This window comes from Ixodes scapularis, unplaced genomic scaffold, assembly GCF_016920785.2.
Source record: "Ixodes scapularis isolate PalLabHiFi unplaced genomic scaffold, ASM1692078v2 PGA_scaffold6__148_contigs__length_123643588, whole genome shotgun sequence".
Lineage (NCBI taxonomy): Eukaryota > Metazoa > Arthropoda > Arachnida > Ixodida > Ixodidae > Ixodes > Ixodes scapularis.
Window position 1 is genome coordinate 47610169 of NW_024609881.1, and position 25293 is coordinate 47635461.

A 25293-nucleotide genomic window follows, 5' to 3' on the forward strand; every position below is an offset into this window, starting at 1 on the left:
CTGGTTGAAAAATATTTTGCAGGTCGGCCTTTAAAGCCGAACGCAGGCGATGCTATGCTCTCATAGGCCAAATAAAGCGATGTCAAAAACACATGTCACTGTGTCTTCCCTGTACATGATAGGTTGGGCGATGAACGTGTACAAACATGGTCCCAACAGCTCGTGGCATTAGCTGGGTCCAGACAGAAGGTAAAATTGACTATAGGCTTTTTGTTGTGCATCTTTTTAAGTCTTCCGGATGTCATGTGTTTGACGTTCTAAAATGTATCCTTTTGAGGCTACATCGTTGAGGGCGCATTCACAGTTTGGCATATTGTTCTTGACGGGAGACCATTTCCGACTTCAGCTCGTCAATCGAAGATGCTCCTGCAAAGTACAAGCAAATTGAGCAGTAAATTATGATTTTATTTCACATCAGGCATCATCATAAACTGATGCAGGCTGCAGGGGCAGAAAGTGTAAATGTTTGACTCGATAAAGCCTCTGTTTTTTACAGTAAAACATGAATTTACATTAGAGCGTCTAAATCTACACCTGCTGCACTGCCTCAGGGTTAATTATGTTGCAGTGGTCGCACCAGTAGAGTTTACCTCTGTCCTATGTTCAACATACTTCAACAAACGAAATGATAAGTAGAAGCGTTGTCACAAAAGCTAGTTGAATTACCTCTTGTAAGGAAGAGTTCAAATTATATGCAATGTTATAACTTATAACCTGTCCAAAAAGCCAGTTTTTGCAAGAAAGTTGAAAACACGACCGAAAGGCATTAACGTGTATTCTCGAAGCACGAAATCTGGTTGAAATTTAACTATATTTCAGAAATGAACAATCCGAATGAGAACTGCCTAGTCTCCCTTAGTGAAGCTGTTCATAGTATAAAAGTCAATGTGAACTGTAAAGCTGCTCAGATATCGAAACTTGTTCGGAAAGGCATGTATAGGTTTTGCTCCCAGCCCGTCAAAAGCGGTACAAGATGGACGAACACTTTTGCAGTAACCATTGGCGTCCGGACGGCGGTGCAAGAGGGGGAGGGGGCTCCTCCTTCCACCCCTTGGGATTCTGGGGTTAGTGACGACGAGCTGTTTCGATGCCGTACCCTTAGGCTGCAGTCACCCTGGTAATACGTCATACGAAGAAGAGTCTGCAGACACTAGAGAGTTTTAGGGAATTGTTTATGCACATCCAATACAGTACGATGGGCCCTCCAAGACGAAATGCGCATGTGCGAATCTTCTGCGATAGCACATGCGCAGTTCGTACCGCCTTTACGGTATCGGATGTGCAAAGACGGTTCTCTAAAACTCCCTATTGTCCGAGGTGTGTTTCTTCCTTGTATGACTGTCCTATTCCATCAGCCATACACAAACTGTCTCCAGACATCCTGGAAGTTTACATAAAAAAATCATGCCTTGAAGATGCTTGAGGCATGTACGCCGATACTTCTGTCGTCATGTCTGCAGCGAATACTGTGTCGTCTGTCTAACCACGGCTTTTTGGTTCTTACCCATATTAAAAGATTATGAAATGTGAACGAAAAGCTCACTTGATGTGCGACAAGCACGTATGAAACTTGAGGCCATCGTGTCTATAAAACCGAAGTCGGCAGTTTGATGTTACCCTTCTTTCCGTCGATGATGGCAGAATAACGTGATCAAGGGACTCTGATTTTACTGAAACATTATAGGAAGTATTTACTCGCGGCCATAGACAGCTGAGTGCGCGACTGCTGTGCGCATGCTGATGGCGAGCTTCCTCGGCACCTCTTGCTACGTGCATTTCACACCATCAAGATTGCCGGTCTTAGCAGCATATTAATCTGACTCGAGCTCATTCTGAGGAGGAGGAGGAAAACTTTATTCAAAAGCTCAGGTCCGAGCCGTCTTAATCGTCCGCACTGGAGGAGGAGTCGTCTTCTACAACTTTGGTTAAGGTTGTTCGTTGCGGAGGGTCTAGGATCTCCCGCACATGAAGAAGGAGGAGAGGCCAGAGCTCGTTTTGTAGGTCAGGAGGAGGAGCGGCCCAATTTACCCAGGAGTAGGGGAGGTGGGCAGGGAAGTTCAGAGGAGTTGGGCGAGTGGGGGAGCTCGTGGCTCTTGGACAGAGCCAGTATGTGTGTTCGTTTGATGGGTATCCCCCGCACACCTGACACGAAGGCTGTCCGGGGCGGCCCTGTATGTAGTGATTGTATTGATCGCAAGGTAGGGAGTTAGTCTGTGCTTGGCGAATGAGGCTGGCGTCTGCTCTGTTGAAGATGGTGGAGGGTGATGAGAGGGTGCACCGCTGGTGCCGAAGCAGCCGGAGATGTTCTCTTCGTTCCTTGTGATTAGAGGCGCGAGCTTCTCGGGGGTTGTATGGTTCCGGCCAAGGCTTCGGAGGGCCCGGAGGATTGCTTGCGCGGGCCAGAGCGTGTGCACGCTCATTCTCCGGAATGCCTTGATGGCCCGGAACCCATTCGAGACGAACGTGGAGTTCAGGGTGAGTGGCCATGTAGTCCTGAAGGGTAGTGCGGGTGTGATCTGGCAGGCCTTGACATTCAAATGCTCGCAGCGCCGCCTGGCTATCGGATCTGATTGTGATAGTCGAGGTCGAGTGGTCATGAAGGGTGATGGCTTCCTCGATCGCTTGGATCTCCGCCGCAGTTGGGGAAGGGACGCCGCAGTGTAGGCGGGTGGATGTGGAGTGGGGGCCGATGACTGCAGTGATGATCCGATCTGGTTGGATATGAGCGTCTGTGTAGTATGTGTCGTGAGATAGCGTCGGGAGGTAGTGAGCATAGTTTTGACGGCGCGTCTTGTTCCTATCTGGATCCATGTTTCGTGGAATGGGGCGTACTTCTATTCTGGCACGCCGTCCCATGGTGGTGGGGGCGGAGGGATGGGGGGCAGGTGCTCCGTAGGATGGCCAAGGCTTTGAAGGATTGCCCGTCCCTGTCTGGAGGTTGAGAGACGGTGTAACTGGGCCTGGTAATGGGCCGCTGTTTTCTCTTCAAGTGTGTTGAAAAGTGCAGTGTCCGCTATTTTGGTATTGGCGGCATATACGGGAACTCCCAGGGCAGTACGGGTGAACTTGCGGAGGGAAGCCTCGATTTTGTTTGTCTGGGTGGTAGTGAGGGTTTGATATGGATACGCATACATGAGACGAGTGTACACGAGTGCCTCGATCACTTTGCGAAGTTCGTGCTCCCGTAAGCCGTGGCGTTGTCGCGTGATACGCCGGAGCATATGGAGAATTTGCTCTAGTTGTTTTAGAATGGTTTTTACCCATATCGTGCTTCGTCCGTCTTGTTGGAAGATGAATCCAAGAATTTTGATGTGGGTGCGGCGGGGTATAGGGTTATTATCGATACGCAGTTGGATGAGGTTGCGGTATGCATCTCCTTTTTTGGTGTCATCGTTGGAGACCACAACATAAGCGGATTTATCATGGGAGCAGGTGCACCTACGCTGCGGGCGTGACTTTGGATGATGTCGAGTCCTGTCTGGATAGTTTCCTCTTGTTCTGCTGGGCTGCCAGTTGAGGACCATATGGTTGCATCGTCAGCATAAATGGCATGTTGGAGGCCAGGGACTTTTGAGAGTTTGTGTGGAAGATCCTTCATGACGAGGTTAAACAGTGTAGGTGATAAGACAGAGCCTTGTGGTGTTCCCTTGGTGAGAGGGTGAGGATCAGATGGGTTACCGTCCGGGCCTATGATTCTAATTGTTCGATCCGTAAGGAAGTTCTTAATGTAATTAAAAAGTCTTGCACCGGGGCGAGTGTCTGCGAGGTTGTGTAGAATTGCCGAGTGGTCTACCCCATCAAAGGCCTTTTTAATGTCCACTCCAGCGATTGTACGGAGTTGTGCTGTGCTTTTGTACGCGTATATATCTTCACGGATGCGGCGGGCGACGTCCTGAGTGCAAACATGGGAGCGGAATCCGACCATGGTGGGAGAAAGGTGGTTGTGAGCGTCGAGGTGCCACTCCAGCCGAGTAAGCGCCATCTTCTCCAATAGTTTTCCCAAACAGGAGGTCATGGAGATGGGGCGGAGGTTATTGATGGTGGTTGGGGGTTTACCAGGTTTCGGGATGACTAGGACGTTGGCAGTTTTCCACGACGCAGGGATGTTTCCAGAGCGCCATACCTCATTAAGAATCTCTAGGAGTTCAAGTAGCTTTATGTCAGGAAGATTTCGGAGGATTCCGTACGTGATTTTGTCAGGTCCAGGAGACGTGGTACGCGTAAAAGAGCGAAGGGCTGTAAAGAGCTCCTCGAACGTGAAGTCCGAATTGATACCCTCTGCCTCAGGCTCGGGTGGTGATTGAGGATAGTAAAGGTTCTGAATGCTTTGTAGAGAGTGCGGATAGAAAATATCTCTGATTTGCTCATTCTGAGCGTGCACTATGAATAGCACACTAAATTATGGCATCCAGTGGATATCGCCATAGTGCCCAGCTGTTGGACTTATAGTGGCGAAATTCCAAAGTTGCTCCAATCTAGACTAAAATTATATGCCTTTTTTATTTTCTCATCCGGCCCGTTTACCCCTCCCGAAAAATAGGGTTTGTCACCCTTTAAAAAAAGCTTTCGGACGCATGGCAGAATACACATATTTCTATGGCGAATGCTGTGTCATATTAGGCGCTAAATCAGTAGGGCTTCATGATTTGTCTGCTCGGTCGCGTCTAAACATGGGTCGTGTAAGGTACTCCAGTACAAAATGTTTCCAAGCGCAGTCTGGAACAGAATGGTCCCAAGTGAATTTTAGACACCTTTGGCATTTTTTAATGCTTTAATTAAGTGCTACTCCGAAGATTTAGTGTCCATATGACGGTCTGAGCCGTACATGCACTGCGACGATTGCAAGTGCCCGCCTAAACTCAAAACCGCGTGCATCGTGGGAGGTGTCATTTATATGTCATTTGGCGAACTACGGACGCTGTATTCACACGGTGCTTCAATTTGCTGGGATGATTTATGGTTCTAAAATGAGATGCTCCGCGCCTGTGATACGCGCGGGATGATCGCCTTGCTTCTCATCAAGGAGAGTGCTGGGAACGTAGGTTTACGCGCGGTACGCAATCACCTTCCCCGTATAAGAGATTTGAAGTGAATAACCAAAATAAAGGGTTGGCAAACGCGCCCCCCCCCCAGATGGTATTTGTTTTAGGCTTTTGCTTTTGACATGTTACCGCTGCAAACGCCAGCACGTCCGGCACTCAGACCTACATTCCCAGCATTCTCCTTGATGCTTGGGTATTTTAGCAAGGGGTCTATTAGAGCGCCATCTCTTGCAATTCATACTTTCAACGCTTCTGTGACTTGAATTCATAGAATGAGAGCTTACCATCCGACGCAGATCTGTAAAATACCTCCAGTTCGAAATCTGAAACAGCCGGATAATCGCAAAGACGAACGTGCCAGAAATAAATCGAACGGTATAAAGGTGACAAAGCTTCGCCTTTAGTATCTCCCTTTGATGCTTCTAAACCTGAACGGCTTGCCAGCACTGTACGCCCTATTGGAAAAACCAGCATGAAAATCAAACTGGCCAATATGGTAACTAAGCTGGTCAATCTGGTCAATGTGGCTGTCAAACTGGTTTAACTGGCAATCAAGCTGGTTTAAGCTGGGCAAGCTAGAATATAAGCTGGTCAATCTGGTTTAAGTAAAAACCAGCATGGTCTAACTAAAATCTGGTTTTATATTCAATATGGTGTAGCTGGGAGCCAGTCTGGTCCTAATTGGTCAAACTGGTTTTCCATGGAGCCAATGTGGTCAAGCTGGGAGGCAAGCTGGTCATGCTGGGAGACAAGCTGGCGAATCTGGTCGAACTAATAATCCTTGTGATCAATCTGGTCATGCTGGGAGCGCGCACGCCAAGGTCGGCTAGAGATAGCCGAACTGGCATTGCTGGGAGCGCGCGCCAAGGTCGGCTTAGGCTGAAACGAGGCCATGTCCTGTTCTTTGTCCTCTCTTTTTTGGTAGACGACCGGGCGCGTCAGGCGCGCTGCAAGTTACCTTTGTGTGCGAGGAAATAGAGAGAGAGAGTGGTATGGAACGGAGAATTTGAGACGCGTTTCGCTATCTTGGACAGATTTTCGAGGGAACGGCTGTGTGCGCGTTGTTTGTAGACTACTTGAACGACGGTGCAAGCGAAGTGGGTTTTGAGGGGACAGCGAGCGGCAGTCCGTTCAGTGCGGGAAGATGTCGGACGTCCCGATTGAGGCGTCGCTTCGTGTCTTTTAACGTTTGTGTGCTTGTGAATGACGGTGGTGCCGAGGAGTATCGCCAATGCCATCCAAGCCACACGGATTTCCTCGCCTCTGCCGACCATGCAAGTTGCCGCTTCGCCCCCATCACTGGCGGGACCCAGGTTCGCTTCTCTCATCCGTGTAGCATTTTCATTTGCTATTGCCTGTTTTTGGCGTGTGTCTAGTATTTTTCGTATTGAAAGACAAGCAATCTGGTTTTATTAACATTGTTGGCTTTGCACCGAGAACCACTGTCTGTGCGTCGCTTAGTACTGTGTCAGCGCCGAGGATATGTAGCGTCTGAGTTCATGTGAGGCGGCCGCAAGTGCGAAAATAATAAATTGGATGCCGAGTTGGCTTTTCTGAAGAGCTTGGCTTGTTTATCCTGTGTATTCATTTAAACTCGTTAAACTGGTGGGGAAGTCCACCAGCATGACCAGCATGCCAAACTGGGCATGCTGGGGCAATAGCCCTGCTTGAAGCTGGGACCAGATCAACCACCATGACCAGCATGCCAAACTGGGCATGCTGGGGCAATAACCCAGCTTGAAGCTGGGACCAGATCAACCAGCATGACCAGTATAACCAGATCAACCAGCATGACCAGTATGACCAGATCAACCATCATGACCAGCATGCCAAGCTGGGCATGCTGGGGCAATAACCCAGCTTGAAGCTGGGACCAGCTTAAGCTGGTTTTTTCAATAGGGCGTGCTCCAACTAGACGATAAAAAAAACTTTTGCATTAAGTACACTATTTCTTTGGAAACAAAACCCTACCACTAAGATACATCTATGGGGAACAGAAAGTAGACCGTCAATGGGTTCAGGAGATACTGGACGTAGACTTGGATTTCGCAAAAAGCCGCTGAAGCATTGAAGGCTTCGAACCATCAAGTTGGCCATCCACTTACAGGGTAATGCAGATAACGAGGAAGGAGGTGTCACGGAAAATCCTTGTGATAGGGACCGAGCTGCGCCGTCTGATGACCGGATTCTTTGGCACCTGCTTCGACACGCACCCCGCCTTCGTGTTTCTACGGAAGTCTTCGGAGCTCCTCCTTGAGCGATCGTGAAGACGCGTGCTCTAGGGCATCCTCGCGGGTTCTGCCACCCGCCGCAAGGCAGGCCTGGATCCCCCCATTAATCTGTCAGACACCGATTGGTCGCCAGAGGCAACTGCCTCTGTCAAAAGGCCCCAAGTTTGCGCCGCCTGCGCCATCATCAAGAGTTAACCAGCTGGCCTACGTCTACGAGATTGCGGCGAGGGTCCCGGAGAGTGATCGACAGGAGTTTGTCGGGGCGGCGGCCGGCGTGGTTTGCCATCACGGCGGCGCGAGTGCACCGGTGCGCTCGGAGGTGACACGCGTCGAGGAGGAGCTCCGCCGATCCGACCTGGTGCTTTTGGAGGTGGACAAGGTGGGCCGATTTGTCGTAATTGACAGGGACAAATTTGAAGAAAAAGTAGATGAGGCACTAAGAAAGAACGTTGTCCCCCTTCAGAAGCGCGCATCGGGTGCTCTCCGGTCCGAAGTCAAATCTGTTTGTGATTTTCTCAGCCTCTCTTCCTCAAAAACACTGGTTTCTCCACCGTCAAAACAGTACCTTTCCATCTTTTTCACGGCAAAAACGCACAAGCCAGACATTCCTCTTCGATGCATAATCCCTGGGAGAAGATGCTAGCAGAAACCTCTCGCCCTCTTCCTACAAAGGGACCTTTCCTCCATTGACCTTCCCCACACCTTCGCCTTTAAGGGCTCCCTTGAGGCGATTGATTTTATCCGACCTTTGCCCTCCAATCAGGACCACAACATGTTCTCGCTGGATGTCGAGGACATGTATCACAATCTCGGCCTCAAAATTCTTCTGAGCTCTGTGCCTGATGCAATCGACCTGCATGGAATGACGAGATTCCGAAACGCGTCCGGAATCCCGGCCGGAGGCTTCCTCGATATCCTCCGGCTCTACCTGCGCTCCACTCTGGTTGAACACGAGGCAAGGGTCTTCATTCAGAGGTCGGGCGTGTGTATCGGTTCCTGCCTCGCGCCGATCCTCAGCGAGATGTATCTCTTTTTGGTGTATCGCGCGGTGCAGGGGCATCCTGCTCACTCGGGTAATGAATGTAAGATCTTCCGGTACGTGGACGACTACATCGTTCTTCATCCCGTCTCCAACTCAGGTGCTCCCATCCTTCAGGCTTTCCAAACTAATGCCAACGGCCTCACCTTCAAAAAGGGAGACCCTACTCAGGAGGGCCTCCAATTTCTCGATCTTCGACTAACCCACTCGTCTCACGGTCTATGCTGGTTTTTTCAACAGCGCTCCCAGAAGCCTATCCTCCCCTTCTCTAGCCATCATTCAAAAACCGTTAAGTCCGGAATTGTTCAGTCTCTCCTTGCCTCCTCTTGCAAAAAGTCATGCGATCACAAGATCAGAGACAGCCTGGCGCTGCAGGCAACCAGGCTCGGGAAGGCGGGTTACCCGGTAGACCTCCTAGATAACATCAGCAAGAAGCTCATCCTGTAGTCTAGGAGCCGCCCAAAAGAGGCCCCCTCCGGTACCCGGTCTGCCCTCCCGCGTGCATTCCTTACTCCCACAACACGGCACACCGACTGCGCGCACTTGCACATCGATTCGGTTCCAGGGTTGTTTCACATGTAATTTTAAATTGCGAGGCATGTGCAAGCGAGTCACCAACGCAGAACCCCCCCCCCACATGCACAAAAAGACACGCACAGTGCTTCCGGCCATGCACAAGGGAGAAGGTGTATAGAATCCCTCTTGTGTGCGCAACCGAGTACATCGGTCAGACGGGGCGCTGCGTGGATGACCGTCTCCAAGAGCAGGCCAAAGAGATATCGTCTTCTCCTGACCCCTTTCATCCAGTCGTGGCTCACGCCAAAAACTGCCCCTCGTGCACCCCCGAGTTCACGAAAACCAAAATTCTCGGCGGGCACAAATCTCGATTCGGCAGGGAAATCCTTGAGTCTTTAAATATCAAATCTTCTGTCTCAAACCTGTCCAGTTCATCTCTTTCTCTTTCCGATCGAGAGCTTCGCTTCCTGCGGGGCGAGAGGGTTCCTCCAAAGACATAAAAAAAGTCGAAATTCCCGTATCTTCTGCTCCTTTTCTTCTCCGCGCGTCCCCCCCCCCTTCCCTTCACTCCCCCAGAGAGCACGCCAGCGCATCTTTTCCTCCTCCTCTTGTCTGCGCCCTTCCCCCCTCCTCCCTCCTTTCCCCAAGAGGGCACCGTCAACACTCGGGCCTCCGTGTAACGGCGACGTGTCGATCGACACACAGCAGACCCCACCTTACGCCGTGCTCGCGTAGCTGCGAGAAGGGCCACATGGCCACGCTTCCCTCATCCACCACTCTCCCTCTCAACCTCCCGGACGACCCCGTTGAGCTTCAGGAGGCGAAGTCGAGCCGGTAAACGTTTTGTTGAAAGCGAAAGCCTGTCTTGACTGTTTGTCTTCAATGTCCCTCTCTCCTAATCGTAAATTAATAACCAACACGCTCAACCATCTACATCACACCGGACTCCGATTTTCGGTATTTCAAAAAGGGACGTAGTGTGTTCGCAATTGTGTTAAAAACAGGACCCGCAGTGCAAGCCCGACTCCAAGCTCGGTGAGAAGGCCACTCAGCGCGGAACCTGAAACTCGGACCAGCCGCCGCACCGGCGGCTGGTCCGAGTTTCACAAGCTCGGTGAGAAGATCCTGAGTACGGTTTGCTGCTGGACAAACCCAGGCCGAAGACGACGATGGCTAACCAGTCGCAGAACCCCGCCGCTCCTGCCGTCGTCTACCTACCCGTCGCTCCTCGGACACCGGCTCCCTTCCACGGCGAAAGCCACGAAGACATCGACGACTGGGTCCAACAGTATGAACGAGTGGCCCGTCATAACAGGTGGACACGGGAACAGTGTCTGCAAAACGCTTACTTCGCCTTGGAAGCAACCGCCCAGAACTGGTTCGAGAACCACGAAGCATCGATCACTTCCTGGGAGCAACTCAAGGCTGAGTTGCGAAGAACGTTCACGAACCAACAACGAAGAGAACGCGCGGAAGAGCTTCTTCAAGCGAGGATTCAAGGCCCTAACGAGAGCGTCGTTAGCTTCGTGGAAGATGTCCTGCGACTGAGCAACCGCGCCGATCCCGAAGCATCCGAAGCAGAGAAGCTCAGAGTCTTGATGCGCGGCATCAAGGAAAACATTTTCGGTGGTCTTGTGCGGAGCCCGCCTACCACCGTCGAAGGCTTCATGACGGAGGCCACCAACATCGAACGTGCCCTTCAAGCATGAGCCGCCCACTATCACCGAGTTCCCGGCGTCGGTTCCTTTTCGCCTTCCGGCTGCAACACCTCGGACATCCGCGATATAATCCGGGACGTCGTCCGGGAGGAGATCAAGAAACTTCTACCTGCCGCCGCAAGCCCAGCTTTGCCCTCAATCGCCGAGATTGTCAGGGAAGAAGTCCAGCAAGCGCTGCAGCCTGAGGCTCTCGTCAGCACCGCTCCGGAACCACCGACGTTGAGTTACGCCGCAGTGGCCCGACGGCCACCGCCTCCTCGTCGCACCTACGTCACGCCGCCCCGACGTCAGTCTCCTGCGCCGCAGCACGACCGACGCCACGACGACCAGGTCCAGTACTCCTGCCCGGAGCCTCGCGCACCCCGCAAGACCGACGTGTAGCGAACGCCCGACCGACGCCCTCTGTGCTTCCATTGCGGGGAAGCGGACCACACCTACCGCTGATGCCCATACCGACGACTCGGGCTACGCGGGTTCCACCCGAACGACCCACGCCGCCGTCATGGTGAACGCCCTATTGAGATCGACGAGTACCTGCGACGACCTCAGTCCCCCGAGCCTGCGTCCCGCAGAGAGTTCCGGTCGCCGTCACCGCGACATCCAGCTTCGCCGATGCACCGACCACGAAGTGAAAGCCTGTCCCCCCTCGCTCCTCACCGGGGAAACTAGGCGCGGCAACCCCTGGAGGTGGAGTTGCCGAAGACGACCGACGCCAAGATCCTCCTCGAACGTCGGGGGGCCCCCACTCGAACGCTACCAGAGACCAAAACGACGCCGCTGCGGTGGTGTCCAAAAACCTAAACGTCGTCATCGACGGCCACGACGCATCTGCACTCGTGGACACCGGAGCAAACTACTCAGTCTTGAGTGGGAGGCTCTCCCGCCGCCTTCGAGAAGTCACGACGCCGTGGGATGGAGCTCAAATACGAGCCGCCGGAGGGCACCTCATCACACCCATCGGGAGATGCACTGCTCGCGTCGAGATCCGCGGTGAGACGTGCCCTGTAAAGTTCATCGTTCTACAAGACTGTTCCAGAGACGTTATTCTCGGCATGGACTTTCTGTGTGAATACGGCGCCGTCATCGACCTTGGTGAGAACAGATTGACGCTGCGCAAGCCTGTTCCGTCTTCAGAGAAACCTCAAACAGCGTCAGCCGCCGTCCGAGTCGCTGCCGGCGACGTGAACCTGCCGCCGCGATCAAGTGTTGTCGTACCCGTAGTGGCTGATGCAGCTACCTGCGGCGAAGTTGTTCTTGAAGGCCAGCTTCAATTACTCCTAGAAAGAGGAATAGGCGTCGCAAGAGGAGTGGCTGAACTTCTGGATGGGCGCACCGTGGTCTTCGTGACAAACTTTCGACAAGAAGCGCAACACCTCACGAAAGGTGCCGCTGTAGGCCACGTCGAGGAAATTCGGAACTCCGCCGAAATTGCCGCGATTGCTGAAGAATCATTCCCGCCTCAGCAACACATTACGGCGCCAGCGCAGCTTGACATTGACCCCAAGCTTCCAGGCCCGAAACGACGGCAGCTAAGTGACATCCTCGCCGAATACAGTGACTGCTTCGCGACGTCGTCGAGGGTGCGCCAAACCGCCATTGCGAAACACCGCATCGTTACCAAGGACGACGCGCGCCCTGTGAATCGATCGCCGTACAGAGTCTCCGTTAAAGAAAGGGAGGTGATCCAGGAGCAAGTGCAAGAGATGCTGAATGACGGCATAATCCAACCTTCAAGCAGACCTTGGGCCTCTCCAGTTGTACTGGTTAAGAAGAAGGACGGAACGCTTAGATTCTGCGTAGGCAGCTGAACCCAGTGACGAAGAAAGACGTCTATCCACTCCCCCGCATCGACGACACGTTAGACCGGCTGCGCCACTCCCGATACTTTTCATCCATGGACCTGAAGAGCGGCTACTGGCAGATCGAAGTCGACGAACGGGACCGAGAGAAGACATCTTTCGTCACGCCAGATGGGCCGTACGAGTTCAAGGTGATGCCCTTCGGACTGTGCACGGCTCCAGCGACTTTCCAGCGTGTCATGGACACCGTACTGGCAGGACTGAAGTGGCAGAGCTGTCTCGTCTACCTCGATGACGTCGTAGTGTTTTCCAGCGACTTCGACGAGCACTTGCGACGACTCCGAGCAGTTCTCCAAGCCATAAGGACCGCCGGACTCACCCTGAAGCCGTCAAAGTGTCGGTTCGCCTATACATGCCTTGCACCTACGTCACATCATGACGTCGAACACCGGTATCCACCATGCTGGTGTTTGACTCGACGGCCCTTCGCAGCGAGAGCAATGGTAAACTGCGCCGCGCTCGGCTGTAGCAATTACCCCGTATTCCGACGATCGTCCGATCGTTTCGTCGGCGGGTACCCTCGTCGGCATGCCACGCGAGGCAGAGCAGACGTCAAGTTAGAGAAACTACGAGCGGCAGGAAAAAGATGCGGCCGCGGATTATCGAGTTTGCGGGACGCATTTCATAGCGGCGAACGGCGGCACTTTTCTACCGTTGTTTACGTTCGCGCACGCCTTTGCATCGGCTTTTGCTCGTTCGGGGTGTATATGGCCTTTGACCTTCGTTGCATAACGCCGATTTCACGCTTCGAGTGCACCTTCGGGGCTCCCGGCCGAATCCGGGCGAGTGTCGCGCCGCGGGCCCGGCCCGACGGCGATCGGCGGCCCCCATGTGCAAGCTCGCCGAGCCGCCGGGTCATCGGTTTGTGCCGTCCGCGATACGATAACCTTTGCAAGGAGCGAAAGTATGCAGGCGAGCCAGTTAGGAAACATAATAATATAAACCCTGAGACAATGAGAGTTTCTTGTCCGTTATTTGATTTATCCCTGTCTCAGGGTTAAGATTATGACGGTAACATTGCGTTGTTTACTAGTATTTCGCAAAATCGTAACAATTTTTCTACAAGCGACTCGTAGAGCCGCTAGTCAAATTATAAAGCGCGCAATTAAGATCTTTTTTTTTTTTTTTGGCGAGACGGCATATTTTTTTGCGTCAAAACTTCGCCGGCGGCATTTCGAAACTTTCTGCTCGTAGCGCAATCGCACCAATGCCGAAAAATTCCGCACATGCTGTGTAAACGTCATCATCGTAAGCTCAGCACGTTTTTCTAAGTTCACGGTACCTTTGTTGAAAATATGGTGCATGTTAACGCATGTCCGGGCCGTTAGCAGCATCCTACGCCTTGGTAAGCGCATCCGCGCGGTGTGAAGTCAACCACCAGCATGGTGCGGGGCCCCGTCCTTCCCTAGATGTTCCCTAGGGTGACGTCACTTGCAAGGCATGTATGACGAACTGAAGTTCCTAGGTCACGTGGTCGTGGTTAGTAACGAAGGCGTTCGCCCCGACCCAGAGAAGACTCGCGCCGTCGCAGCATTTCCAGCACCGACAGACAAGAAGGCCGTGCGAAGGTTTCTTGGACTATGTGCCTACTATCGGCGCTTCATCCGGGATTTTGCAAGGATTTCCGCACCACTCACAAACCTTACAAAGGACGCCGAGAAGTTCGAATGGGCCGAGAAGCAGCAGCAGGCGGTCGACGAGCTGAAGCGACGACTGCAGACTTCTCCTGTTCTAGGACATTTCGATCAAGATGCGGAAACCGAAATTCACACGGACGCAAGTAACGCTGGACTTGGCTCGGTACTGGTTCAAGTGCAAGACGGCACCGAGCGAGTTATCGCGTACGCAAGTCGGACACTGTCCAAGGCGGAGAAAAATTACTCCACGACTGAGAAAGAATGCCTTGCTGTCGTTTGGGCAATCACGAAGTTTCGTCCGTATTTGTACGGGAGCCCGTTCTGTGTAGTCACGGACCACCACTCTCTCTGCTGGCTTGCGAACCTCAAGGACTCGTCAGGACGCCTCGCTCGATGGAGTCTACGACTACAAGAGTTCAACATGACTGTTGTCTGCAAGTCAGGCCGCAAGCACAGCGACGCCGACTGCCTGTCCAGAGCCCCCATCGAAACACCTTCCGGCAGCAGCAACGACGATGACGACGAGTGCTTCCTAGGTGCAGTGAACATCGACGACTTGGCACGACGTCAAAGAGACGATCCTGAGTTGCGCGCGCTAATCGAGCACCTTGAAGGACGAGTGGATACTGTTCCCCGTGTCTTCTCGAGAGCCCTGCTGACTTTCGTCCTCCGACAAGGAGTACTTTACAAGGAGAACTTCGGAGACGACAGCACACCATGGCTGCTGGTAATCCCCACCGACCTTAGAGCGGAGATCTTCCAAGCCGGTCACGACGACCCGACGTCCGGACACCTTGGTTACAGCCGTGCGCTGGCCCGAATTCGTGAAAGGTATTACTGGCCCAAGCTGACCGAAGACCGTTCACTTCTACACACGGTCCTGCCACGAGTGCCAGCGACGCAAGAAACCGCCGACGAAGCCGGCAGGTCTCCTGCATCCGATCGCTCCCCCGACCGTAGCGTTCCAGCAGATCGGAATGGATCTACTTGGTCCTTTCCCACCATCGACGCAAGGAAACAGATGGATTATCGTCGCCACAGATTATCTCACACGGCACGCCGAAACGAAAGCCCTTCCTGTAGGGACTGCTGTGGAAGTCGCCAAGTTCTTTATCGAGTCCATCGTCCTCCGGCACGGCTCTCCCGAAGTTTTGATCTCAGACCGTGGATCATCGTTCATGGCCCAGCTGACGCAAGAAATCCTTCGTTTCAGCCACACCAGCCATCGCCGCACAACGGCGTACCACCCGCAGACCAACGGGCTGACGGAGAGACTCAACAAGACCATCGCCGACATGATCTCCATGTACGTCGACGTGGAGCACAAGACATGGGACGAGGTGTTGCCGTACGTCACATTTGCCTACAACACGGCCGTGCAAGAGACCACCGGGGTGACACCCTTCCAACGGGTTCATGGTCGTAAAGTAACGACAATGCTGGACGCGATGTTACCCCACGAACCGGCTGTCGACGGAAGCGACGACGCCCAGGTGGTTGCCCAACGGGCAGAAGAAGTCCGCCAGCTCGCCAGACACCGCATTCAAGCCCAACAACGTGTAGACACTGGCCGCTACAACCTTCGTCGTCGGGACGTCCACTTCCAGCCCGGAGACAGGGTGTGGGTGTGGACACCGATCCGCCGCCGTGGTCTCAGTGAGAAACTCCTAAAGCGCTACTTCGGACCCTACAAAGTACTTCGTCGACTCGGGGATCTGAACTACGAGGTGATGCCCGACGGAACACGAACATCGTCACGCCGCTCACCACGACCTGAGGTCGTCGACGTCGTGCGCCTGAAGCCGTACTATACGCTCGATAGGACTGTGGACCTTATGTGCTACAACGGACTCTTTAGTTTATCGTTCTTTTTATTTTGTTTTGTTTTGTTTTGTGTTGCATCGGGGCGATGCGTTTTTTAAATGGGGGAGTAATGCCGCGCGCGCAGCCGGCCACGTAAGCAGCGCGCGCGTGGCCTAATGGTTATCCTACTGGACTCCTACGCGAAAAGCCAGGGTTCGACTCCTGGGAGCGACGTGTGTTTTGTTTATCCCTGCATTATAGTGTTCTGGCAAATTCGAGAATCCTAGTGCTTGTTCGAGGTGCGAATGTCCTACGCGTCGAGCTTTCCACGCCGATTATTCCAGAAGCCCACGCATGTACATAAGGGGCTCCGCGTGGCGAGCCACAGTCAGTCTCACCCCAGCGCTCGATCCTGCGGTTTCGCCGACTTCGACGCCCGCGACGCTCTGTTATTATCTTTTCTACTCTTTTATTTTTGGCACAAGTTCGCCACATTAAACGTTTATTTCTTTCCGTTTATTTATTGTTTATTGGTCACCACCCGTGACAATATAATACAAATAGATGTAGTGAACAAGTGTTGGAGCTGGAAAGGTGTGGAACTTTTTACCGATTAGAACTACTAAGACGTTCTTGAGTTCTTGTTATCGTGAATGTCCCGCTGTTTCATATTTGGGACTACTTTAAACCGGTTATTATAAAACGGCTGTCTGGCATTTCAATAAAGCAAATTATTGCTTAATTGAAAATTAAAATGAATGAAGCTTTTCAACTCGGGTGCGGCATAAACCTTTGTTGGGCACCAAGTCATTTTGGAATTCTAGTAAATGAAGCATATAGATTGCCTGTATCTGCCAAGAATTCACTTATAACGACACGCGGTGCCCCCCCCCCCCCCCCCCCCCCCGAGTTTAGTTTAGACCACTTTGAAAGAACCACTTTTGCGGTCGTGGCAATTAAAGCGGGACAAGAATGTGGCAACAAACTGCATGTCATGAAGCCTACGTCGACACTGTGGGAAAACGCGTTCCACAGGGAAAACAGTAGTAGTATTGGTGGTTTACTGGCGCAAAAGCGACGAAGGCCATACTGCGCCAATTAGATGTAATAATGTTGCTCAGAGTAATAGTCTTGGAAGGCTCACTGTGAAATCAGCTTTGCAACAAAAGTTTTGTTATTGGTAGAAGATGAAAAAAAAGGGATATGGAAGCTAAAATCGACGTAAAAAACCACTTTCTTCTTAGTATGAAATTACGCGATTAAAGGGAATGATGGGGTGCTCACCCACTAAGAGTGCAGGATGGAAAGGAATATTGTATGCGAAAAATTCCGGGAAGCATGCATTTCGATTCTCTTCTAGACCCGAAAAGAGCCATAGAATATGAAGCACCGTTAGTGATTCGCCACAGTGCTCACAGACTGGAGCATCCCCTCCACAAAGAAGATGCCCATGCGTCAAGAAGCTGTGTCCAATTCTAAGGCGGCAGTGGAGTACTTCTATGAAGCGATTCTCATGAGATGCACTCTCCCACAGTCCTAAACCTGGTTTTATCACATGGAGCTTATTTTCACTTTCTTGGTCCCATTCAGACTGCAATGTTCGAAGGAGTGCTTTTTTTAATGAGGGGCTTCACATCTTGATAAGGTAGGCCAGTAGAGGTCACCGTGAGATTTTTTGTGGAGGTAGCCAACTGGCCTGCTTTTTCATTGCCCAAAAGCCCAACATGACTGGGGATCCAGCAAAACTTTATATCGTGGCCATGAACTAAGGAACTATTGATTTTAAATCGCACTAATTGGGCTTGCTTATTTTTTGTATCTTTTACTGAGCAGAGAGCTGAAACAACACTCTGTGAGTCCACAAAGAGAACAGCTTTCATAGTTTTGCTTGCCATAATGTATTCAATAGCCATCAATACGCCATAGAGCTCTGCGGTTAAAATACTAGCCATGCTTTCGAGTCGTTGGGCCTCTTTAAATTCTTCAGAGTAAACGGCAGTTCCTACGGAGGAGGAGTTCTTGGATCCATCAGTATAAAAGTGAACATAGTTGCTGTATTGCTTTTGTAGCTCAACAAATTCTTGCTGAATAATAAGTGGCGAAATAACATGTTTGCTGAACCGTGTAAACGTCCAGTCGCAAAAAACTGCAAGCAGCTCCCAGGGTGCAATACGTAGAGGCTTCTTAAGGAGTTCTATCCCATTAAGGTCGAGGTCAAGAGATTCCTGATCACTTCCCACACGAAAACTTAAAGGTCTAACCGTACTCGGCTTGTTCTCGAAAAGACGTAGTAGAGGTTGGATGGTCGAGGTCAGACATAATCCGGGAAGCATAACTCAGGCTTAAATGCTGCCGTCGCTTGGCAAGGGACATCTGGTGAGATTCCACATACAAGCTAAGTACAGGAGACGTACAGAAGGCGCCCGTGGCGAGCCGCAAGCCGAGATGGTGCACAGGGTCCAGCATTTTCAGCGAGGATGGTCGCGCTGAGTTATAGACTATGGCACCGTAGTCAAGACGGGACCGCACCAGAGAGTTATACAAGCGTAACAAAACCTTTCTGTCTGAACCCCATGTTTTATGAGACAAAACTTTGAGAATGTTAAGGGATCTTAAGCATTTCTGTTTTAGGTGCCGTAAATGGGAGTTAAAATTTAACTTTTTGTCGAAAATAATGCCCAAGAACTGATGTTCAGCTTTAACAGCTATAGGAGTTCGGTTTATTTCTAAGCCGGGATCTAATGATATCCCACGCCGGAGAGAGAAGGGTACGCAAACAGTTTTCTCAGCTGAAAACCGAAATCCATTTTCATCTGCCCATTTGCTGATTTTATTTATTGCTCGCTGCAGCTGGCGCTCACAACTAGAAGGATTGCAAGAGGAAGAAGGGATCTGCAGGTCGTCGACATAGAGCGAATATGCAATGGAACGTGGTATCACTTTAGCGATCGTATTGATCTTGACGGCAAACAGTGTGACACTAAGGACGCCTCCCTGCGGGACCCCATTTTCTTGTACAAAGATATCGGACAGAGTGGTGCCTAACCGAACCTGAAAAGTTCGTCCCGTTAAGTAAGCTTTAATGCAACGGAACATGCGACCTCGTACTCCATAGGCAAGGAGATCCTGAAGAATGCCATGCCTCCAAGTAGTGTCGTATGCTTTCTCTAAATCAAAAAATACAGAAACGCAGTGCTGCCTGTTTACAAATGCTTCCCTAATTAAGGTTTCAAGGCGTACCAGGGGATCCAAAGTGGACCGACCCTGTCGGAAACCACACTGATACTTATCCAAAATATTGTTAGTTTCAAGAAAATATACAAGTCGCCTGTTAATGAGTCTCTCATATGTCTTACCCAGGCAGCTAGTGAGTGCAATTGGGCGGTAACTTGATGGACATGAGGGGTCCTTTCCTGGTTTTAGGAAGGGTATGACATGTGCACATTTCCATGCGTCGGGAAAGTAGGAGTCTTCCCAGAGGCGGTTAAAGAATTTAAGCAACTGTTCAAACGATTCCAAGGAGAGTCGACGAAGCATTTCATAGTGGATAGAATCGGGACGTGGTGAGGATTGTTTCTTGGTGTCAAGAGCCAGTCTTAGCTCACAAACGGTAAAAGGTTTGTTGTAAGGTTGAGAATCTGCACCTGATAACTTCAGTCGCTGACATTCTGCATTCCTCTTGAACAGCTTAAAAGCAGCATTGTAGTTATCAGAGAAAGACACACCCTGAAAGTGCATGCTGAGGGCATTTCCTATATCCTTTAACGATGCAGGAGACGGGGTGAAGAGAGGAGGAACAATGAAGCCACGGTAGTCACCCTTAATTTTACGGTAGCGGTCCCACACCTCTTTTGCGGAGGCAGCGCTGCTCAGGGAAGAGACATACTTCTTCCAGGACGTCCGTTTTGCCTGCTTTCGTGTCCACCGAGCCTTCGCCTTTCTTTTTCTAAACTCCACCAAGTTTCTGGGAATTGGATACCTTCGAAAGGTGTCCCATGCCTTTTTCTGGTTTCGCCTAGCTGTGCTGCACTCCTGGGTCCACCACGGCTTGCACCGTTTTGGGAGGTTTGTGGATGTCTTGGGAATAGAGTGATGCGCCGCATTTATGATTTGCTCGGTAACATATAAAGTAGCCTCCTCTGGTGTCGTACTCTCAAGCATTAACGGGTCAAGTGTGGCCTCCAGTTGAAACAGTCCCCAGTCAGCCTTATCAAGTTTCCATCGGGAGATTCGCTTTAAAATAGTGGGTAATGGAATATGACCTTCTAAAACGATGGGAAAGTGATCACTGCCAAGAGGATCATCTAAAACCTTCCATGAAAACAAGGAAATAATGGTGATGATATAGACAAGTCTATACATGTAAAAGTGTTATGGCTCTCACTATAAAATGTTGGTTGTTTGCTGTTTAAAAGGCATAGTGAAGATGAAAGTAAAAAACGTTCAATGACCTTTCCACGATTGTCCAACCGAGCACTTCCCCATAAGGGGTTGTGTGCATTAAAATCCCCTAAGATTAAAAAGGGCTTCGGAAGCTGGTTCAGCAGGTCCTGCAAATCGTAAAAGTCAATCGGAACATCAGGAGGAAGGTAAAGGTAGGTGGGGGCTGAGCGACGGCCCCCCGGTTCCCAGACGGAACCTGGAAGGGTCGAGGCTCGGAAGGTGGTGCAAGCCCTCTACGCACCACCTCAAGGAAACCCCCCTTTGCCAAGAAAGCATAGCGCTTCTTGGCCTCGGGGTAAGACAGGTTGTCCTTGGCTTTCAACGAAAGGATCTCTTTCTCCTGTTTCCATATGGGGCATGCGCGCGCGTAGGCGGGATGTGCACCATCGCAGTTAGCACACTTCACTTCACTCTCGCAGATATCAGCAACGTGATCAGTGCTTCCACACTTTGCGCAGATGTCCTTGCCTCGACAACTCCGAGCGCCATGACCGAATCGCTGGCACCGAAAACACCGCAGTGGATTCGGCACGTACGCTCGGACACGGCAGTGGAGGTATCCCGCCTTCGCAAATGCTGGGAGTGTGTGTCTTTCGAACGTGAGAATAACATGTTTGCTTGGAGTTTCCACACCATCTCGTTTGAAAATGATCCGCTTTACAGCAACGACACCCGATGGTCGGTGGCCTTCGAGAATTTCCTCTTCACTAGGGTGTAGGAGGTCGTCCTCGGAGATCACCCCTCGAATGGTATTCAGTGTGCGGTGTGGGGCAGCTGCTACTCGGACATCTACGATGCGGGACAGTTTCTGGAGCGCCATGCTTTGATCTTTAGTGTTCACTTCGACGAGGAGATCACCGGAGTGCATCTTCTTTGCTTTGTAATTATATCCAATCAAATTCTCAAGAACTTTTGCCACAACGAAAGGAGACATTTTTCCCACGTGGCGCTGTTCATCTTCAAAATGAATAATAAAGAATCTTGTAAAGGTTGCAGGTTCAACATCTTTTACTTTGGTTAGTTCAGGATAAGGCCGCTTGGACGCTTGTCCTGAAGAGGTTTTGGTAGAGGACGCCATAGAAGGCAGAGAAAATTCAGCACCCGTGGCGTACCGCCCACCACGGAGCCCAACAAGGGGACCGGCAGCACCTCATAACAGTCAGGGCTTGTCTGAGAATGTTGCTCTGCCAGTACTACCTAGGCGCTATAAACAAGTGTGGTTCAAGACAAGAGAATCTATTGCCACCCAAGGTTAGCCCTTGCCGCCAAATAAGTTGAAAAGGAAAGAAGAGAAATGAGAAGAGTGAAAAGAAGGAGAAGACAAAGGTGAAAGAAGGGAGGGGATAGTAGGAGTGGCGACTAGACTGAATCATCCTGGCCGGGCCTTACCAGGACTCCCGTCTATGAGAAGCAGGGGCCGAAGTGGTGTATTGCCTCGCCCGGGGGCCCCGAAGGGTCCAAACCTACCCCGGGCTCAGCTCAACCACCAGGATGCCCTTTTCCCCAGACACGGGAAAGCCACGCACAGCCAGACGTGGGCGGGCGAACCCGCATGGCTCGGGGTCCGTGGAGACGCCACTCTCCAAACACCTGCTTTCACAGGTGCCCCCTGTGGGGACCACGGGGAATACCGTGTTGAGCTTCTGCTCTGCCGCCCAAGAATTAGTCATGCACGCTTGACACACTTGTACCTTCTTTGTAGCGAAGATGTAAAGCTCGTTGGCCATCGTGGGAAAGGGCTGACAGTGTTGCACATGTTATGGGATTGTCCCTTTCACCGCCAACTGTGCGGATCTAGCATTCCGGGAATCTTCAGAGGTCATCTTCGCTTTCCTTCAATATTTTTACTTACTGACTACCCTTTAGTACCGTTTGAGCGAATTTTCGATATCTTGAAAAAGACAACATTTACACCAGTTGCAACTTGTGTCTTACTATTCCAAACCCCGTTTTTAGTGCCTTCTAAATAATTTGGAATTAGCGCAATATGGCCTACGCTGTCACTACGCCATTAAAGCCGTAATCATCATCATCATCAACATCATTCCACCACTCTCTATCCAGTGATCTGGCACTAGATAGTTTCCAGTGGTGAGATTTCAGTTTTAATTGGAAGCATGCACTACATAATGAATTTGAAATAGTGTTTATTTTCTTAATAATAATATATATATATATATATATATATATATATATATATATATATATATATATATATATATATATATATATATATATATATATATATATATATATATATATACACAACACGGGCACTTCACACCATCGTACGTGGTCTCCAAGGAGGATATAAACGAAATTGTGCAGATGAATAAACCGTACTTAATCCAATGAATTAAAGAATCCAAGTTTCCAGGAACCCGCCGAAAGCCAAAAAACGGCGGAGCCAGGATTTGAACTCTGGGCCTCCCAATGTCCGGTCGGTTAGCACACCCGACCGGACATTGGGAGGCCCAGAGTTCAAATCCTGGCTCCGCCGTTTTTTGGCTTTCGGCGGGTTCCTGGAAACTTGGATTCTTTAATTCATTGGATTAAGTACGGTTTATTCATCTGCACAATTTCGTTTATAGACGCTTTACACACGCGCCAAATTACAGCCGCCATTGCTGACCTTCTCTTGTCTTACCGATATGCCGAGCAACTGAAACGGTAGTTGACGATCCTCTACAAAAGCTGATGCTTTAGAAAAGTACACAGTTGAATCTAATATGGCAATAACCTGGCCTGCTATAGTAATGATGAAGTGAAATAAACAAAATAAGAGGAAACAAAAACTGAAGGTCAGTTATGGCGGCGTCCATGCACAGCTGCTGCAAAGCGTCTATATCCTCCTCGGAGACCACGTACGATGGTGTGAAGTGCCCGTGTTGTATATTCAATAACGTGGCTCTTGATTCTCGCAGATGATGATGATACCGTGTCTCTAAAAACTCGTAAAACAAAGAATACTACTACATGTACACGGGGCGAGACAAACAGTGGGAGGATTTCTGGAGCACAAACGAGCACGTACCACGTGACACTAAGCGTCGTACCGCGTTCCACGCGGCGGCGTGTGTTTCCAGAACACCTCCGATTGGATACATTTCGTTTCTTGTGCATTAATAAGACAGGTAGGAAACGCCAGAAAGCCAAGGTGGAGTGGTGTAGTGGTTAGCACACCCGACCGGACATTGGGAGGCCCAGAGTTCAAATCCTGGCTCCGCCGTTTTTTGGCTTTCGGCGGGTTCCTGGAAACTTGGATTCATTGGATTAAGTACGGTTTATTCATCTGCACAATTTCGTTTATATATATATATATATATATATATATATATATATATATATATGGGTGGTTTCATCTCAAATCGTGCATTTCGTCGCATTTTTTGTTCTCGACTTATGAATTTTTAAAGAGGCCGCGGCGAAAAGCAGTGTTTTTCACACCCGTTGTGGGTCGGATGTTTCGCTTGATCTCCCGCCATGGATTTTCAGTCCACATTATATTAACGTTTTTGAAGCACTCTGTGGACACATTTAAAAAGCTCCAATACCATGAAATAATTTTAGGCCTTTTGCTTTTTTTCTGTAAAAATGTCAAAAACGCCTCCTCGGTCGATTGTTGACGAACTTTGACAATTAATTACTGGCGATCTACTTGGGTTACACCGATATTTTTTATGTCCACGGAGAGCCCAAAACACGGTCTTTATATTTATTATAAAATGCCTTGGCTGTATAAAATATCCTTTGCGGTACGTTTACGTTAATATTATGCAAAAACCAAAAAGTACCATTTTTGAAATTGATTTTCTCAAAAAACCCATTTTTTATTTATTTATTTTTTTTCAAATGTAGATGTGATAGTTGTCTACACAAAAATCAAGCCTAGAAAGTGTATGTTTTGTTTGTATGTTTTACATTTAAGCATCAATATCGTACAAAAACGTGTTTTTACGGCTCGAAGTGGACTTGCGAATTGCGCGTCTTCACAAGCTTGGAAATAGTTTTTTCTTCTTTTTTTCAACGTGCCCACATAAAAATGAAATACAGTATTTCCACCCTGATATATTTAGTGATTATTTAAATTTTATTGTAGGCGGCAAGCTGCATCGGAGGAGTTCCAAAAAGAGAAAGCAACACTTCTTAACACACCAGCAGGTTTCGTAAATTTTTAACGTGTAGGAGTCGGCAGACGTCTTATTGATTCGGGGCCCTCATTGGCTTGCATAAACGTCCCGCCCTTTCGGAGCCAGCAGATGACCACGACCTTTCGCGCTCGTTATGTTAGATGGGACGGCCCGTAACAGTAAAGCGAGCAGCGCACCCTGTGTCACCAAAAGTGAAATGGTACGATTGTGTCGTTGACGCGGGGAACAGTGACAGCCACCCAGGAGGAGTCTGTCAGAGTATTGCACAAGGGAAAGCAAAAGAATCGTTGCCTGAAAGGATGAGGACACCACGGCCTTACAATGTCGACGGTCAACAACTGTTCTGCCAGCCAAAACAACGCCGCGTGCGCGCTAAAACCGGCGGCGCGGGACAGAAATCGCGCAGACGCACACACGAAGATGGGCCGGTTTCGTTAGGGATGTGGGGAAATTTGAAACCAGCCATCCGTGCATGCGTGAAACGATACCGCCTGTTTGCCCTAGCCTTCGAGCGCCCTATCTTTACCTTGAAACGGTCGTGCTCTCTCTCTCTCTCCGAGGAGATCCGATAGCACCGAAGGGTTATCTATTAAACTTGAGGAAGAAAACGAAAAGGGAGTGTTTAAGTTTAATTATCCCCACCAACCCGCTCGTTCGGTCCTTATAAAGGGTTATCTCTTTTGGAAACAGCAAAGCCCGGAGACTGACATTAAAACGAGCGTGTTGGTAAATATACTTGTGTTTGTATTCTGCCCGGAGACTAGTTGGGTCGAAGTCAGCCTCCTTGTCAACTATAACCGTTTGTGAAGAGTGGGCTTCTCCCGAGATGAAACGTTAGAGCCGGCTGACGTGTT

The 25293-nt window shown here is 50.2% G+C and overlaps 1 protein-coding gene across 1 annotated transcript in view; it reads right to left on the bottom strand.

Moving 5' to 3' along the window:
* Positions 1–298: 298 nt before the first annotated feature.
* LOC115327921 (hydroxyacid oxidase 1) overlaps positions 299–25293 on the bottom strand; it is a gene marked incomplete at its 5' end in the record, with an annotated part of 61736 nt that continues 36741 nt past the window's right edge. Inside the window, one exon of the mRNA XM_042294674.1 lies at positions 299–366. Within this exon, the coding sequence (XP_042150608.1) occupies positions 299–366 (68 nt within the window). The remainder of the gene's footprint in view (positions 367–25293) is intronic.